This window comes from Ichthyophthirius multifiliis (assembly GCF_000220395.1).
Source record: "Ichthyophthirius multifiliis unplaced genomic scaffold scaff_1120509251024, whole genome shotgun sequence".
NCBI lineage: Eukaryota > Ciliophora > Oligohymenophorea > Hymenostomatida > Ichthyophthirius > Ichthyophthirius multifiliis.
Genome location: NW_004086274.1, coordinates 58,908 through 77,312, shown reverse-complemented (window position 1 = coordinate 77,312; position 18,405 = coordinate 58,908). Strand labels below are relative to the sequence as shown.

The window sequence follows — 18,405 nt, the reverse complement described above, 5'->3', positions numbered from 1 at the left end:
GAGAATTGGATTATTATAAATTATTATATTCCTTTTCGTAATTTTTTGCTACAATTGACTTACCCATAGCTACTATAACATCATGACCTTTTTTTTATATATATGAAAAATAAATGTTATTTTATATATATTTATTTATACCAATTTATTGTTTAAAAATCGAAACCTAATTTATATTATTGCCTATTTTTTTATCTGCTTCTTCTTCAGAAGGTTAACTATCTGTGTTTTTTTAGGTAGTATTTTTAACTTCAAATTCAAATATAGTTTATTATTTTTACTCAAAATCAGTAAAGGACTTGGGATTTATGGAATTTAAAGTTTCAATTAAGTTTTCATTATTTTAATATTATTGTAATTAAATTAATAATTTACATGATTTTTCTTATTCGTTTTTTAATTAAAATAAATGCTTTTTATTTTATTTTTTAAAGAGGTCTATTTCAAATTATAATTATTCAATTTTTGTTTAAAGTTAATTGCTTTTTTGCTTTTCTAATTCTAATTACTTTTTTATAACAAAAAATTGTATACTTTTATTAAAAAATTTATTACTAATTATTATTATTAATTTAAAGCTTTTAATCTTTCAATTTATTTTTCATTTTTGTCAACTAACTATTATAATAATTAATTTTGCTTAAGTACTTAATTTAAATTTATCATATTTATATTTAAATAAAAAATCTTTGTAAATTGTAATTAAATAATTAATTTTTATTATATATATATAAATATTAAATAAATTTATATATATATATAGATATTTTTATATATTTCAAATTATATATTAAAATAAATATTTTTTTTTTTTTTTTTTCAATTATATTATAATTATATCATATCAAATTTAAAACTCGAATTTTCAAATAAATCAACTCATTCATATTTTTACAAATTTAATATAATTAAGCAAATTAATTAAAATTATTTTTCTATAACTAATGAACAAAAATTTCATTATTTTTTTAAATTTAAACAAAATCTTTATTCAATTCCTCTAAGCAATTGTTGTTTTAAATAATTTTTTATAAAAAAAATGTTATTTTAGACATTTCATTATTTTGTAACCAATCCATTATTATATTATCATCAAAAGTGTTAGTAGTCTTCATCAATAAATACTTATTTTTTACTAATTTATTATTAATTTATTACACAATTTCCTATTTTTATTTAATACTAGAATTTTTTTTTTATAATTTCTAAATTTATTCATCTAAATTCTAACAAATTTAAGCATGTAAGCTGATTTTTTCTTAAACCACAAACTCATAGCAATTAGTGCAATAAATATAATATAAATCAGGATTAGCAGTTTATTTGTTTAATTTTGTTATACTTTTTTTATTAATTTTCTCTTAAAAATCCTCATTATGTTCAGAACAATATTATTTTTCTTAGATTTAATTTATTTTAGGTGTAATTTTATTTTATAATTTCGATTCCTTTATTTATTTTAAATTTAATTAGTACTTTAATTTTTTTTTTTTTTTTAAAAAAAAAATACTGAAAACATTTGTTATTATACAGTTGGTTATTATAGTTAAAAATAGCTTTATAGTTAAGTACTTTCTGTTTTATATTCAGATATCTATTTTATTTTTTATTCTGCTATTACATACTTATAATCCTAATTTATATATATAAATTTATATTATAAAATATTAATAAATATATATATTTTATTAACATTTTTAACTCTATTATTATTAATATTAGATTTTTATTATTTATATCTACAATCTTATGTTAAATTTGAATTTTCAATAACTTCTTATATTTAATTAGTTTATAATGATTAATTATATTTTTAATTAATAATAGCAGAAAGTCTATTTAATCTAAAAAAATGAGATTCAAAGTTTTATAAGTTTTTATTATTAAATATTTTATTTATTTATTATTTATTATAGTTTTCAATCATTTCTTTTTTTTATATAATATTATTTTATTTAAAGATTTTTTTTTAAAAAATACATTAAAACTTAATTATATATGAAATAAATTAAATTTATATATTTTATTTATATTATAATATTTATTTATTTTAAAAAAAAATATATAAATAATTTTTATTTTTTAAACATATTTTTTCATTATTTTTATTATTAATTCGGTTCTTCACATAAAATTTATTCATTTTCAATATTATCTGTTAAATTATTAATATCCTATAGAAAAAAATCTATATAAATTTTTAATTAAATATATATACTAAAGTTATTTATTCTGTAATTTGATCTTTTTTATCCTAATTAACTTTTCTTATTCTAAGACTATAAGTAGCATATACAGGTCTTATAAAAATATATTTATATATATAAAAATAAAATAAAACCTGTTTTCATTAAATTATAAGTTATTTAAATCATAATTTATTTATTAAAATTAATTTCCGTATTTACTACAAAGCATAATTCTATTAGTCCTAAATATATATATATATATATATATATATATATATATATATATATATATATATATATATATATATATATATATATATATATATATATATTATTAACACAAATTAATATATAGTAATTTTATTTAATATTTTTTATATATAAAATACCATGCAGGTGTAAAATTAGTATCATAATCATTTGAATTATCTAAATACTTATAATTAGGTAAAAATTTTATTTATTATTCATAATATTAATCTAATAATTACAAATTTTTCTTATTAATATTAAACTCATCATTTTCTAATAATATATTTAAACTTTTCTCTGCTTTTTCTTTATTTGATAATTTATTTTATTCATAATTTTAAATACATTAAAGTATTTAAGTATTCATTAATTAATTTGAATATCCAGTATCTCCAAAAAGAAAATTATAATCGATATATTCTAATTTATCATTATATTTTGAATAAGACTTATTTTATTTATAAATTGAAGAATGTAAACTTGATAAATTCTATAATTTATACTTTGAATTTCCTTAATCTAGATGTATATTCATAAAATTTAATGAAGTATCATCTAAATTAAATTTTATTGCTGTACAACCCTTAGATAAAAAATATTATATATAAATATAAAAATTAAATTAGAAGTTATTTGTAAAATTTAAATAAAATTATAAAAATATAAATACTTAATTATTATTATTAATAGATAATAGCATAGAATCTTCTTTTATTTTTGAAATTTTTTCTTTTAATATACTTTTCCCAAAAACCATTATTAAACTACTTCCTAATTCTTTACTAGAAATCAAATAATAACTATCATATTAATTCAAGCATTTCAAAAATCCACTATTCCATTTTTTAATTCTTAATTCATTACCAGTAGCAGTAAAAGTACCAATTACATTATCAATAACATTATTATGATTATTTTAATAAATTAATGATTATAGACCTATTAAATAATAATAATATATATATATATATATATATATATATATATATATATATATATATATATATATTTATATATATATATATTATTTTTATTTATATAATATTACCTATTACTATTATATCCCCACTTTGTCCTTTTTGGAATTTAAAAAATATTTATTTTAACTAAAATGATGAGGTGGATAATCTAAACCTTTTACATTCCAAGTTATAATTTATAGACTAATATTATAAAATACGCAATATTAATCTTATTTATTCATAAGTTATTTTTCTACTTCTTCTTCGAAAACATTTACTATATTATTTAATTATTATCCTAAAACAATATCTATCGTTTCTTATTTTATTGTATCCTCAAAATTTTATAAATAAAATCGAGAAATTGTTTTTTATCCATGTTATAGCATTCCTTCAAAATCTCTTTTTCCTTTCTTTGTAACATCAGTATGTGTACTTCCTGTACCAGTATAATGCTTCGAAATATTATCACCGCAATCCGCCCATGCGCACTTGAATTTAACCATAAAAGGATGGTTAGTTTTTATATTATTATTATCTAAATGATCCAATGGTTCTTCATTGAACTCTTCTTTTAAAATAATATCCAATTACTAAAGCTATACATCTAGCATATCCAACCCAATTTTATTCTAAAATACATTTGTCCTATCAAGACAGTCTAAACAATTTGTCCTAACAACTCCATTTTATTCCTAAATAGTTTCGCCAGTTTAAATATCCTCAGCAAAAAATCCGAAATTAACAGACATTTCATGCAACTCCTTTATAGTAGGATTGACCTTCTCATATCTTTGATCTTTACAAACTGTGTGAAAATCGAAAAACCTATATCGAACAAAATCTAAACAGTTATTCTTTAAATGAGCTTCGTAAGATTCAGTTACTAATTGTTCATTTTCATTGTGCTTTTTCATTAGGTTTACAGATAAAACATATTTATAAGTATTTCTTAAATCATCAAAGTGTTTTAAAAAAGCAGAATTAGTATATTCGTAACCTCGTGTTATTTTTGTTTTTGCGGAAATTCCAGTTTAACCCCAAAATGTAGGAACAGTACTTTTGAATAATTATAAAAAAAAAAAAAAAATTATTAATAATTTATATTAATTTTTTAAATTAATATAAAAAGATTTAATTTAAATATATTTTATTATTAAAAAAGAATAAGATTTATGTAAATAAATTAATAATATATATTTAATAATCATAAGTTACCCTCTTATTTATATATGTGAACAACAATAATTTTAATAAAAAAAGAATTATTCTATTTCAGTAAAATTAGCAACATTTCCTTCTTCATCAATACCTTTTTAAAATATGTACATAAATATAATAAATATATGTATGAATATATACAAATAAAAATATATAAATATATATAAATATAAATATAAATATAAATATAAATAAAATATAAAATATAAAATTATATCTATATGTATATATATATATTTTTATATAAATCATATAATATAATTTTAAAATAAAATCAATAATTTAATAGTATTAAATAAACAATTATATTTTTTTAATAGAAATTTACTTTTCTTATATTTTTTATACAAGTTTCTATATTTAGTCCATTTTCGCTTTAAAATATTTCTTTCGGATTCTTTTTTTATATATATTGTTTTAATATAAAAATGCATTTAAATATTTATAATATATATAATTATAAATTTTTATACATCAAACGGCATAAATGCTAATGAATAAACTTCAAATATATCATGATTATTTATAGAACATATTTAAATAACATCTTCAGCAAATAATAAAAATGGAACTTCATATATATATTATATTCCTAAAAATGCTGAAAACTTTTTTTATATTAAAACTTTTTCTGAGTTTATTCTATTGGTAATTTCTAAATAATATTTATATGTATATATATATGTTAAATTTCTCTTTTTATTTTTAAAATTTACCTGTTTCATATATTTTCTTATTTTTTTCAATTATCAATTTTTTATTAACTTCAGGTTTTTTTGATTTATATTCTAACTTTTTTGTTTATTTCCATATTAATATATTTATATAAATATATAATTTTTACTTCGAATCGACTTGCATATGTATTTACTTGTACTACTTAAATATTTTAGTAATTAACTTTTTTCTCTAAAGGATTTTCAACTTAAGATTTTTAATTTGAACCACCAAAATCATTTGTGGCTAATAATTTCATATATTTCATTTTTCTTTTTATATATTTTCACTATTAGTTATAGTTAAATATAAATTGTTTATTTTTATTTATTTATTAAAAATGTATTTTTTTAAATATATTTTATAAAATAATTTTTTTTATAATATAAAATGAAGGCAAAATATTTTTTTATTACTATATATATATTACTCTCTTTTTTTTATTCAATACAAATATAAATATAATTTAAAAATAATAAATAATTTATAAACAAACATAATTTATATAGAAACTATTTATAAATATTTATTTTATGTATAAAACCTCTTTTTTTAAATAAAATATTTTCATATTTTATTTTATTCTAATTATGAATTTAATATATTTACATTATCAAAATTAAAACTTTGTTAATTATTATTTTATTATAATATTGATCTTTAACTTTTTAATTAATCTTTAATAAATCCTATTAAACTTTCATCACTTTCACTTAATAACACTTATTTAAAAAATAAAAAGAAAAAATATAATATTTAAAAATTACTATTATTTTAAATGTTTATATAAGTATTTTTTTTTATATTAACTTCTAATTATTAATTTTTTTTTAATCTTATTTATATAGCTTTAATAAGTTTTTTTATTATATTAGATTTATTAATAATTTCATTTAAATTCTATTATTATTTAAATATAAAATTTTTTAACATTTCATTTTAATATTAAATATCGTTTGTTTATATAAAATTCTAATTTTCAAATTAATTTTAATTTTCTGTTTAGGTTTAAAAATGAGATTTATTATTTTATTTTTATAAAATTTATATTTAAAATTATAATTACTAAACTATTTTTTCTTATTAATAAAAAAATTCTTTTTTTTATGAATTTTTTTCATTATTAAAATTTTCAACTTCAAAAACTTTTATTTAAATTTTTTTAAAAATTTCATTTAAAAATTTTTCTTTAAATTATATTTTTTCTAAAAAAAAATCTATATTTTATTATTTATTTTTTTAGGAAAAAGATTAATTTTTTAAATTTTCATTTATTTAAACTAAAAAACTTTTTCTTTTATATATTTATGAATAAATACTTTTAATATTTTATATTTTTTAAGAATTATGTTAAAGAGATAATCTTTTTTCACATTTTTTGGATTTAAAAAACTAATTATTATTAGAAATCGAAAAATTTTTATTAGAAAAGTTCATTTAATCATATTATTTTGATTATTTTGATTATAATTATAATTATTATTATTATTATTATTATTATTATTATTATTATTGTTATTATTTATTTTTTTTTATTAATAAATAACTAATTCATCAATTTTTATTTTTTTTTAATTCAAAAAACTATTATTTTAATTTAAATTATTTACTTATTTATTATTTTCTTATAACTTTAAATTTTATTCATTTTTTTTATTTAATATTTTTTAAATTTTTTTTTAAAAAATTAAATTAAAAATATACCTATTTATTCTTTATTCCTAGAATTTGCTAATATTTTTAATTATTTTGTATATATCTTTTTTAAAATTTATAATCAATTTATTTTTCATTTATCTTTTAAGAAGATAGACTATTTATATTTAAATTTTTACAAATAGAATCACTAGAAAACGTATTTTTATATTACATATTTATTTCTTTTTTTTTCAAATTTTATATTAAATCCTTATTTTATTCTTTCATCAAATTATCAATTATTTTTTTTTTAAAAAAAAATTATTATTTTCTTATAAAATATTCAAGATTGTTAATATGGTACAATATTTTTTTTTTTATAATTATTTTTTTTAAATAAAAAACAGAATTTTTTAAACAAAACAAAATTTTATATAAATTTTTGTATTTTTTTTAAATAAAATATATATATATTTTATTCTAAAAACACATCTAAATTAAATAGATTTTAATTTTTCTTTTTTAATATTAAATAAAATATATAACACCAAAAAAATTAATATATATATAAAAATTTTTAAAAAATATAAAATATATATAATAAAAAAATCATATAAATTTATATTTTTTATATATATAATAATATTATCATCCTTCCTATCCAAATTCTTAAGTAAACTAAATTTATTTTACAATATCTTAAGGAGAAACTGATGGTTTACATTTAGTTAAAGCCACTTCGAAGTGATCTAAAGTAACATTTGACAATTTTAAAAGATTTCCTTAAATATTCATTAAATTATTTGGTTTTCCTTCCGGATCAGAAGGTGCGCATGCTTCCCATTTTTGAACTCCATCTTTCGGATCTACCACAAGTTTAAAACTAGTTGCTCTCTAAGCTATTCTTAATGGTTCATAAGACGCATCTCTAACTAAAATAGACAAATCAGACCCCGAATATCCATCAGTCTAATCTGCGATAAAATTAACTTCCTCTTAATTTAATTCATTCGGTGTTTTTTCAATAAATTATTCAATAATGCCATTCTAGCCTCTTTTTCAGGTAAAGGAATCATTATTCTTTTCTCAAATCTTCTCCTAATAGCCGGATCTAATCCCCATGGAATATTAGTGGCACCCAAAACCAATATTCCAGTATCATCATTTCCTACACCTTACATTTAGCAAAGAAACTCCGTTTTTACTCTTCTTGTAGCATCATTTTCTCCATCTGATCTAATAAATATATTTATATATATACATATATTAATAAATATATATAATACCTTGAACCAGTCATAGAATCTATTTCATCAATAAATATAATAGAAGGTTTTTTTTCCCTTGCTATTTTAAATAAAGTTTTAATCAATTTCTCACTTTCTCCTACCCATTTAGATATTAAATCGGAACTAGAAATGGAAAAAAAAGTCGCTTCGCATTCAGTAGCACAAGCTTTGGCTAAAAAGGTTTTTCCAGTACCCGGAGGTCCATATAGAAGTATACCTTTCCAAGGCTATCGAGAACCGGTGAATATATCAGGAAATTTCATTGGTAAAATTACGGCTTCATGTAATGCTTTTTTTGCATTATGTAAACCTGCAACATCATCCCAGTGTACATTTGGTTTTTCAGTCACTATAGCCTCACTAAGGGCATTTTCAAATTTTTGACCTTCTTTGTTTTCTTCTCTTATTTTTTTATTTTTATATAAATATATATAGATATAAATAATTATATGTGTATTTATTTTTTTACTTTGTAGGACTTGTAATATTATTTTATGGATTCAGTTTGCTTTATTATTAATTATCATTACATTTATTTTATTAATTGTTTTATGGATTTTATTATTGTTATTATTATTATTTTAAAAAATCAACTTATTTTTTCATATTTGCTGCATCATCTAAAAAAGCATTTATTTTTGGTTTTAAAATATTCTTTAATTCACCGTTTGTTTCTTATTTATAGTAATTAACTAAATCATCGATTCCGCTTATAGCTAAATTGTATCCAGCTTCTCGTTCAAGTAAGGTTAATTCAGTTTAGTTAAATTTCGTTATTCCTACTTGTATTTTTTATAAAGATTTATCCCTTAAGTTAATTAAATAATTTGTATTCATATTTTTTTTATAATAGATAAAAAAAAATTTATATTATAATAATAATATATATATTATAATAATAAATATATATATATATATATATATATATATATATTTATAAATAAATTTTATTTCTTATTTAATTATCATATAAATATTTTAATTATATTTATATTAACAATAAAATTGACATAAAATATTTAATGTTAATAAACTATATTTATATAAATAATTATTTTCAAAATTCAGTAAAAGTTAATATAGCTAGATCTAATTCTATAATTGACATTTCTAAATTCATTATCATTTTAATACAATATAACCAATCTTTTTGCAATTAATCATCATTAATTTTTATTTTTTTTAATTCCTCTAATTATTTCTCTTTGTTATATGCCGTTTAAAGTCTATATCTGACATTTATTAAAGTCTTTTTGTATATATTTTTATAATTTATATAATTATATTTAAAAATAAATAAGAAAAATATAATCTTATTTATAGATATTTTATTATAAAACATTATGTATATATAAATGTATATATATGTATATATATATATATGTTTATATATATATTTTATATTATATATTTTATATACATAAATATTATATTATAAGGCATAAAAATTTTAATATAAAATTACCTGATAATACAATTCTATAATTTTTTAATAAGCATTATTTTCATCAAATTTAAACATGCTTAATATATTTACAGTTTTATCTTTTTCTTTTATTTCTACATATTCTAAAAAACCGTCTGTACATAATTAATTTAAATATTTTTAAGTATCTTTTAAACTTTATAATGAAATTTCACTTATCTTATTTTAATAAAATAAAAAAAATACAAAAAAATATTTAAATATATATATTTTATTTTTTTACTGCTTTTTCTTCTAAAAACTTATATTTCTTCATAATTCTTATTATTCTTCCCGCAATTTATCCATATTTTCTTTCAATAATTTTTGTTAAATGCCTAAATTTCATTTTTTTAATAATTTTTTCTAAATTAACACTAAAAAACTCCATATTCCCTTAATAGTCAATATTAATGAATTTCCCTCCATCTCTTCTCATAATTCTCAATAATTTCCCTAAATCTTCTTCATTTATTTTATTTTTTAAAAAGCCTTAAATTTATTACAAATTTAATAATTCCGAGTTTTTCACTTCTTTACTTTTTCCTATTTTTTGACTTTATTTTAACATTCCATTTAGAATTTAGCAAGCCTAAATATTCAATTTCCCCTAGGCTAGTTTGCATATTTACTCTGTCCTAAAATCATGTATAAACTACCTATTATTTAATTTATACTAATACCCGATTTTAGTATTAGGATCATATAAATATAGGTCTTCTTCTTGTTTTTCTAATTCATCTTCTTAAGTCTTTATTTTTTTTTTCCAGTTTTTTGTTAAATAGGATTTTTTTTTCTTTTATTATTCTTTTAAATAAATTCCTCTCCTTAGTTTTCTTCAATAATATTTTCTTGTTTTTAATAAATTTCACATTTCGATAAATAATTGCCTTTAACTAATTTTAAAAAAACATATTTCAATTCATTTTTATTTCCTTATTAAGTTTCTTATAGTATATTATTTATACATTCATCTACATTAGTCTAAGAGTTATGTAAAAAATACTCAATAATATTTTCACCTTATTGCCCAAAATATTAATTAATATATTTTAAATAAGAAGGAAACCTTAAAATATGAAAAACCATTTAAATATTTATATAATAATAAATATTTTATTCAATTTTTTAATGTTAAATTATATTGTTTTTCATTAATAATATAATTAATCGTTTTATAGTTTGATCACTAAATAAATCTTTTAGTTCTTCACTTATTTATGATAATGTTAATTTTTGTTTTAAATGGATTTATGATGTTAATTAACCGCATTCTTTGCCGTATTCTACTTCTATAATCTATTGTAAAAGTCTTGCCTGTTATTTTAATATTTATGTGGATTCTATTTCCATTTATATATGTATTTTATATTAGTTTATATATTTTTATTTTATATAGTTATATAGTTTTTATTTCAATTATATTTTAATTTAATTTAAGATTTTTTATTTTTTAATACTATTTAATATTTTTTTTATATTAAATAAATTAAATATAAAAGATATATATATATATAAATACATATATTTATTATATTATTAATTAAAATGAAAATAATAGATAATTGGAAAATTTAAAAATCATGATTAAAGTGTAATTGAAAATCTTTTATTTTATAATATTAAATTCTAAATAAAAATAGATGATTTTATAATTAATTAATAGAACATATATAAATATATATATATATATAAATATATAAATATATATATATATATATATAATAATATTTAAAAATTTATATTATTTTATATATTTAAATATACATTTTATTATATATACATACATTTATTTATATTTTTTATATTTTAATATATTTGCATACAAAATATAATTTAATATAGATACAATATAATATTTTTATGAAATAAACTTTTTATATTTTTAAATATAGTTTTTTTTAATTAAATATATATAAAAAAGTTAAGTTATATCCAAAATAAATAAAAATTTTAAAAAACATATTATTTATTAATTTTTATTACTAATTAAAATAAATGACTAAAAATATTTTAATTATAACTGGTGATTTCGTTGAAGACTATGAAATAATGGTCCCTTTCTAAACTTTAGAATTTTTAGGCTATAATGTTCACATAGTATGTCCTGAAAAAGACGAAGGTGCCCTCCTTAAGACTGCAATTCATGATTTTGAAGGCGATTAGACCTACACTGAGAAACCCGGTCACCATTTCAAGTTAAATTATTCAATTAAAAATGTTAAACCAGAAACATATCATGGCCTAGTACTTCCAGGAGGTAGAGCTCCTGAATATTTAAGACTTCATGAAACAGTTCTTACGATAACTAAGCATTTTGTTGATTCTAAGAAGCCTATTTTGTCAATATGTCATGGTATTTAGATACTTACAGCTATTCCAGATGCTATTAGAGGCTATAATATTGCTGCTTATTATGCATGTGAGCCTGAAGTTAAATTAGCTGGAGCTAATTTCTTGAAATTAGATGCTAATAAAGCTATTTTACATAATAATATTGTCTCTACACCTGCTTGGCCTGGGCATTAAGACTCTATTAGGAAGTTTTCGGAATTGTTAGGAACTACTATTACTCATAAATGAGTATTATATATTATTATTATTTAGTTTTATTTTTATATATAAAATAAATAAATTTTTTAAATATAAAAAAAATGGTCATATAAAATAATCTTTTACAATACTAAAAAAATTCGGACAAATCAAATTTAATATACTAATATTTTCATTTAAATTCTTAAATATAATTTTATTCTAATAAATCTATATTTTCTTCATCTTTTTATCTTTTTGAATAAAATAGCAACTTTTGAGAAATTTTCTCATATATTACTCCGAAAACTCACGCAAGCTTATTTTTTTTAACAGTTTTAAATTTTCAATTTAAATCATTTAATATTAAAGTTAATACTAAACAATTTCTATAAGCTGTATAAATCTCCACAATTGCATTTTAATTTCACGAAAAGATTCTTTTATAATTTATTTTTCACATAAAAAAAGTACATATATAAGCCGATTACTATTCTTAAAAAATAGAGCCTATCCCTAACCGAAATCAATTAATAATAATTTAATAAATTTCCCTTTTTTTAGTTATTCTTATAGACAGAATAGGGTGCTTAATTTCCTATATAAAAAGTTTGTTTTTTATTAAATTTTGGAATTAAATTTATTTTATTTTGTAAGAATTTAGAAAATAAAAAAATGTTTTATTTAATAATTATTAATTAATTTTTGTTTATATACATATCGCTATTTATAAAGAAATTGTAAATTATTAATTAATATAACGAATAGAAAATATTGGTTTAGGTATTTTTTTAGACTTTAGTTTTTAAATTTTATAAATTCGAGAAGAAATTCTTTCCTTTTTTTATTTCTTTTTTATTAGTATGTGTATTTTATTTTCTAAATAATATAATTCAAATATTCTGATAATATTTTTATATAAAAAAAACATCATATTAAGAATATATATGTTTATTTTTAATATTATTATAATATTCTTAGAAATTATAATGATATTTATGTAAAATATTTATATTTTAATTATATTCATATAATTAAGAGTATAAAGTTAAATTTTTTTTTTTTTTTTGAAAAAAAAAAAGTATTTTTAGGCGAAAATATATAATTTCTTTTTACTTTTTTTTAAAAAAACTTTTGTTTTTGTTTTATTTTCATTTTATTTCCAGAAAACATAAACCAAGCTTTTTAATTTAATTATAAATTCCTTTTTTTTCATATTTTTTTGATATTATTATATATCCGTTATTTTATGTTTCTTTTTTAAAAAAATATAATTCAGATTGTTTTAATATAAAAATAAGATCTTTTATTCATAAATAATATATATTATTTTCTTCATTTTTAATATTTTATCATTTTTTATTCATGTTAAATAAATGCTTTAACATAAAATACCTTAAAAAAACAACAATTTAAATTATTTAATTTATTATTAATCCTCATTTTTAAACTATTCTTATTTTTTTTAATTTCTACTATTCGTATATTCTTTTATTTTATATTTATTTTTATATATATTCATATTCTTTTTTTTTATTATTATTTTTTTGATCTATTATTTATTTGTTCATTATAAATTTAATATTTTTTTTAAAAAAAATATGATAAAATTTAAAAACTTTTATCTAAAAAAAATAAAAAAAAAATAATAATTATAAATAAATAAAAAATTAAAAAAAATTCATAATTTTTCCAACTTATATAAATTAGCTTCTAACGCATTTTTTTTTAAATCTTCTAATTTTATTAACTATTTTAATTTCCTTATAAGCCCATCTTAATTATCAGAAATCAATTTATTTTATAAAAAAATGCTTTCTCCGTAAATACTTTCCAAATTAGCTTCTGTTCTTGAAGCATTTTAGCTATCATCACTCTCATCTCTTATCAAATCTTTAAATTTAGAAACACCTTATTGACTTTAATTTCTTTTGATTATATAATACCCTGTACTTTTTAAATTTTCGAGTTTCTTATCAGGATTAAGATTTTATTTAATATTTTACAAATTTGGCTAAGAATAGTTGTATTTATGCGATTTTTTGGTAAAAAATTTATTTGGTTAATTGATTTAATGAATATTTCGTGGAGTAAAAAACATTTTCCCGACTTTTTTTTTGTCTTTTTCTTCTTGACGCATTTTTAAAAGTATTTATTTATAATTTTTTTTTGGTTCAAATATTTATTTTTAACCATTAAATATTTTATTTATTGACTAAATCATGTTTTTATCTTGAAAATTAGATAAATCACTTATTTAATTTATATACATTTTTTCAGTTTAATTTTATTCTTTATTTAATTCTAAAAAATCTCTACCTTAAAACCTAAATATTAAATAAAATATATAATATTTAAAGATATATATATATATATATATATATATATATATATATATAATATTATATATATATATTTATATATATTTTTATATATACATAAATTCTTTTGATTATTTATTTTTATCAGATTTATTATCTAGAGAACATTTAGTTTTATCTTTTTTTTTATTTTTTTTATTTTTGCCAGAATTAGATTTATTTAAATAAGACTAAATAAATTTATCATATTCACTATCACTTTTTAAAATTTTATGCCTCAATTTATAATCATAAGGATTTTATAATTTATAAATAAATTTATTTGCATTTTCATCAAAAAATCTTTTATATAAAGGTTTATAAGCACTAAACTCATTTTTAAGATCATTTTTTAACTATAAAATATTATCAACAAGATTATATTTATCGTCAGAAATTTATTAAATAATACTTAAATTTCTTAAAGATTTATTAATATGAATACCTTTACTATTTATATCCTTATTTAAAAAAAGTAAAATATAACAAATAAAATTATTAATAATAATATATATGTAAATTCATACTTTATTTTCAAGTTTTTCTTTATAATTATTTTTAATATGAGATAAATTCGAAAAAAACTTAGTATTAGAAATTTTTTAATTACCCGTATTATTTGTTTCATCTCCTTTTCTAAAAGCAACATTATTCGAAATTGCATTTTTTAGTTTTTTTAGTGAGAAATTTAAGTGATTTTACATTTATTTTTAAGTTATTTTTTCATTAAATTATTCTTTAAAATTTTTAAAAGATCTATTTTTTTCACTTATTTTTCGAAGATTATTAATAATCAAATTTTATTATTTTACAGATTTTTTTTAAACATTATTATTATCTATTTAAAAATTTACCTTTTTTTTGCTTTTTATTTAATTCATAAAAATCCCTTTTTAATTAAATCCTTCATAATCATTATATTTTCTTTAAAAACTTATTTTTCTATTGAACTCTTCATCATCAAAATAATCATCTTCATCATCTTCTTCCTATTCAGAGTTTACATATTCTCCATCTTTTCCATTTTCTTCAATTTTTTAAATACCTTTAACTTACTATATATATAATTATAAATAAAACAGTTTTGGTTCTGGAAACCCATCATATAAAGTAGGAAAATTCCTGATATATAATAACTCTTCCTCGTTGATTTTTCCATTTAAATATTCTGAAAAAGTTTAGTTTCTTATTTTTTCTTTTTTTGATTTGAACTATATTACTGGTTTTAACGGAGAATATAAATTATATGGATCTTATATTTGTGTATTATCAATTTTTTATTTTTTAAATTGGAAATTATTTATTGGTTTTTTATTTGGACTTAAATTTATTTTTTTTAAATTTTCGAAAATTTATTATTTCATAGTTTTTAAGTTTTTTTATTAATTATTTGATTTTTCATTGTATTAAGATATATATATATATATATATATATATATATATATATATATAAATTTATTTTTTTAACTGATTGTAATATTTTATTAATATTATTTAATGATTATTTTTGTGATTTATAATATGAATAAATGATATAAATAAATTTATATTTTTAATATTTAAAAGTATTTTATTTACATATTAAATTAGGGAAAATGTATTTTTTATTAATATTAACTAATCATATTTTTTTTTTTTAAAAAAAAAAACATCTTATTTATTTATAAAATTTAAATATTTATATATTTTTTTTCATCAAGCTTCCTATAATTATTGTATATTTTATTATAGCTAAATTACTTTTTTTTAGTTTATAAAATAGCTTTATCAATTTACAAATCTCTTAAAATATATCTTAATTTCTTTTTTATATATTTATATAAAATAAATATGTTATAAAACAGATTTAAAAAATATAAAATTTACTCTATATCCTTATTAAATATAAGGAATAGTACTTTAATAGAATTTAAGAATTCTTAAATAAATAATAGCTAAAATTATCTTATAAAAAACACCAAAATATACAAAAGCTAAACTAAAATAAAATATCCCTTTGTTTTCTGATTACCCAGTCAAAATCTAATGTTTTTCTCCTTTATTTAAAAGGAATAAAATATCTAAAATAATCGAAAAATATAAAGCATTTATTATTTATCTTATATATTATCCACTTAACTTTTCTGTATTAATTAAAGTCATTATACTTATAGAAATTATAATCTTTTTTTATATATATAAAGAATAATATAAAAAATAAATTACATCTAAATTTATATTTTTAGCATATTATTAAAATAAAAAAATAGGAAAAAGCAGCAAATTTATCCACATAACTAAAACACCCCAACATTTAACTTTATTATATATATAAATAGATAAAAAATAAATAAATAAATAAAATACTATATTTCCCTAAATTATTTTCAAAAAAATCGGTAATTTCCCCTTCTAAATCCGTTATTAAAATCTCTTCATTTTATTCTTTTCCTTCTTGATTAGTTCCCATATTATTTTATATATTAAGATTTTAAATAACACTTTCATCATAAGTAATCCCTAAATTTTGTCCTGCAATAGAATTTAAATTAATTTTTTAGAATCTTTGAAAAGAACTCATATTTTTTTTTACTTAAAAATTATCAATTTATTTCTTTTATTTTTAACTAAAAAAATATATTTCAAAAAAAAATAAAAAAAATACTTTTAATAAAATTTATTCATTAAAAGTAATTTTTTATTCTTTAACGTAATCATTTGAATAAATAACCGAACTAGTACTAATACTATATGAAGTATGATATTCTTCAAAATTATTAAAATCAAACAAAATAACACACTCTCTATTTTAAGGCACCATAATTTCTATTTGAATTTCATATTCCTTTTTTTTATATTCCTCACTTGTATCAAAAGGGAAAACAGGGGTTAATCCTTTAATTTTAAATTTTAAAATTTCTTTAAGAATTTAATCAACTTCTGTATTTTTATAATACATATAAAAAGACCCAAATTTATACCCATATCGTTTTTCAATCAAAGGACAGTTCATATTATTTTTATCATATATAGTGATTTTTTATTTGCTTTCATTCTAAGCTTATGTAGATAAAGAATAATATTTAAATCCGATTTTTAAAATATCTAAAGGGTCTATATTTTAAATATATTAGAAAGATGTAATTTTATCTGAATAAGAACCTATTATATTTTATATTAATAAAAATCTTTTGTTTTTTTATATATATATATATTTTATTTAATGACTTATAGATATATTTTTGTATATATTTTATTCCCAAAAAACTTAAGTAATAATTAAAAAATCTCCTTGACCATTAAATTCTAATTAAACGTTTCTATTACATTCAAAAACTGCTCCAATGAATTTATATTCAATTTAATTAATAGTTTAAAAAACCATTAATCTAACTAAAGAATATTTATATTATTATCCTTAATTTTAATCAAAAAAGCGATTATCTTTCTAATTTACAGATATAAAACAATGAGTTTAATATTTTAACTTAATTTATACTAATTTAATATTACTTTAACTTAAATCACAAGAAATACTATTATAAGAATAATCTTTTCTAACTTTACAATTACCAATTCCTAAAATAATAAAAATTAGGGATAAAAATAAAATATATATTAAAAGATAAATATATATTTAAAATAAGTGTATTTTAAAAATTAGATTAATAAATACCTTCAAAATATTTAGAAAAATCCTAAATAGACATCCAAAAAGTACCATCATTAGAATCTACTAAATTTAATTATTGCCTTAATTAAGGAGTCCATTTTTTTGTAAGAATCAGACCAATCTCCTGT

General features: G+C 16.3%; 4 protein-coding genes across 4 annotated transcripts in view, besides 30 other annotated features; 1 reads left to right on the top strand and 3 right to left on the bottom strand. All coding sequences in view use genetic code 6, as the record gives it.

Annotated features, from left to right (window-relative positions):
* Positions 1 to 1,635: 1,635 nt before the first annotated feature.
* Positions 1,636 to 1,684: a microsatellite.
* Positions 1,685 to 2,350: 666 nt separating this feature from the next.
* Positions 2,351 to 2,385: a microsatellite.
* Positions 2,386 to 2,435: 50 nt separating this feature from the next.
* Positions 2,436 to 2,521: a microsatellite.
* Positions 2,522 to 2,578: 57 nt separating this feature from the next.
* On the bottom strand, positions 2,579 to 5,609 carry IMG5_130860 (hypothetical protein; the record flags this gene model as incomplete). Its single annotated transcript, XM_004032033.1, has 7 exons — positions 2,579 to 3,024; positions 3,490 to 3,516; positions 3,661 to 4,462; positions 4,622 to 4,715; positions 4,953 to 5,021; positions 5,341 to 5,416; positions 5,469 to 5,609. Coding segments are annotated over 7 exons (1,655 nt in total), but the record flags the coding sequence as incomplete, so codon positions are not given.
* Positions 3,397 to 3,466: a microsatellite.
* Positions 4,737 to 4,885: a microsatellite.
* Positions 4,757 to 4,832: a microsatellite.
* Positions 4,758 to 4,832: a microsatellite.
* Positions 4,768 to 4,834: a microsatellite.
* Positions 4,774 to 4,884: a microsatellite.
* Positions 4,776 to 4,834: a microsatellite.
* Positions 4,849 to 4,911: a microsatellite.
* A 211-nt stretch (positions 5,610 to 5,820) lies between the features above and the next one.
* Positions 5,821 to 5,864: a microsatellite.
* Positions 5,865 to 6,785: 921 nt separating this feature from the next.
* Positions 6,786 to 6,864: a microsatellite.
* A 109-nt stretch (positions 6,865 to 6,973) lies between these two features.
* Positions 6,974 to 7,021: a microsatellite.
* A 506-nt stretch (positions 7,022 to 7,527) lies between these two features.
* IMG5_130850 (hypothetical protein) lies at positions 7,528 to 9,053 on the bottom strand. The gene is made up of 3 exons (XM_004032032.1): positions 8,738 to 9,053; positions 8,266 to 8,670; positions 7,528 to 8,215 (listed from the first exon to the last, which is right to left on the bottom strand). Exons 1-3 carry the CDS (start codon positions 8,872 to 8,874, stop codon positions 7,771 to 7,773), a joined length of 987 nt encoding a protein of 328 aa, XP_004032080.1. The 5' UTR covers positions 8,875 to 9,053; the 3' UTR covers positions 7,528 to 7,770.
* Positions 8,223 to 8,257: a microsatellite.
* Positions 8,803 to 8,842: a microsatellite.
* Positions 9,054 to 9,134: 81 nt separating the features above from the next.
* Positions 9,135 to 9,207: a microsatellite.
* Positions 9,135 to 9,208: a microsatellite.
* Positions 9,209 to 9,614: 406 nt separating this feature from the next.
* Positions 9,615 to 9,705: a microsatellite.
* Positions 9,627 to 9,687: a microsatellite.
* Positions 9,627 to 9,705: a microsatellite.
* Positions 9,688 to 9,727: a microsatellite.
* A 1,358-nt stretch (positions 9,728 to 11,085) lies between these two features.
* Positions 11,086 to 11,147: a microsatellite.
* Positions 11,096 to 11,149: a microsatellite.
* A 253-nt stretch (positions 11,150 to 11,402) lies between these two features.
* Positions 11,403 to 11,457: a microsatellite.
* Positions 11,458 to 11,468: 11 nt separating this feature from the next.
* Positions 11,469 to 11,514: a microsatellite.
* A 217-nt stretch (positions 11,515 to 11,731) lies between these two features.
* On the top strand, positions 11,732 to 12,381 carry IMG5_130840 (hypothetical protein; the record flags this gene model as incomplete). The annotated part of the gene is made up of 1 exon (XM_004032031.1): positions 11,732 to 12,381. One exon carries the CDS (start codon positions 11,732 to 11,734, stop codon positions 12,314 to 12,316), a length of 585 nt encoding a protein of 194 aa, XP_004032079.1. The 3' UTR covers positions 12,317 to 12,381.
* A 1,412-nt stretch (positions 12,382 to 13,793) lies between these two features.
* Positions 13,794 to 13,831: a microsatellite.
* A 794-nt stretch (positions 13,832 to 14,625) lies between these two features.
* Positions 14,626 to 14,702: a microsatellite.
* A 1,334-nt stretch (positions 14,703 to 16,036) lies between these two features.
* Positions 16,037 to 16,077: a microsatellite.
* A 2,051-nt stretch (positions 16,078 to 18,128) lies between these two features.
* IMG5_130830 (hypothetical protein) overlaps positions 18,129 to 18,405 on the bottom strand; it is a gene marked incomplete at its 3' end in the record, with an annotated part of 1,526 nt that continues 1,249 nt past the window's right edge. Inside the window, exon 4 of the mRNA XM_004032030.1 lies at positions 18,129 to 18,183. Within this exon, the coding sequence (XP_004032078.1) occupies positions 18,129 to 18,183 (55 nt within the window). The remainder of the gene's footprint in view (positions 18,184 to 18,405) is intronic.
* Positions 18,206 to 18,265: a microsatellite.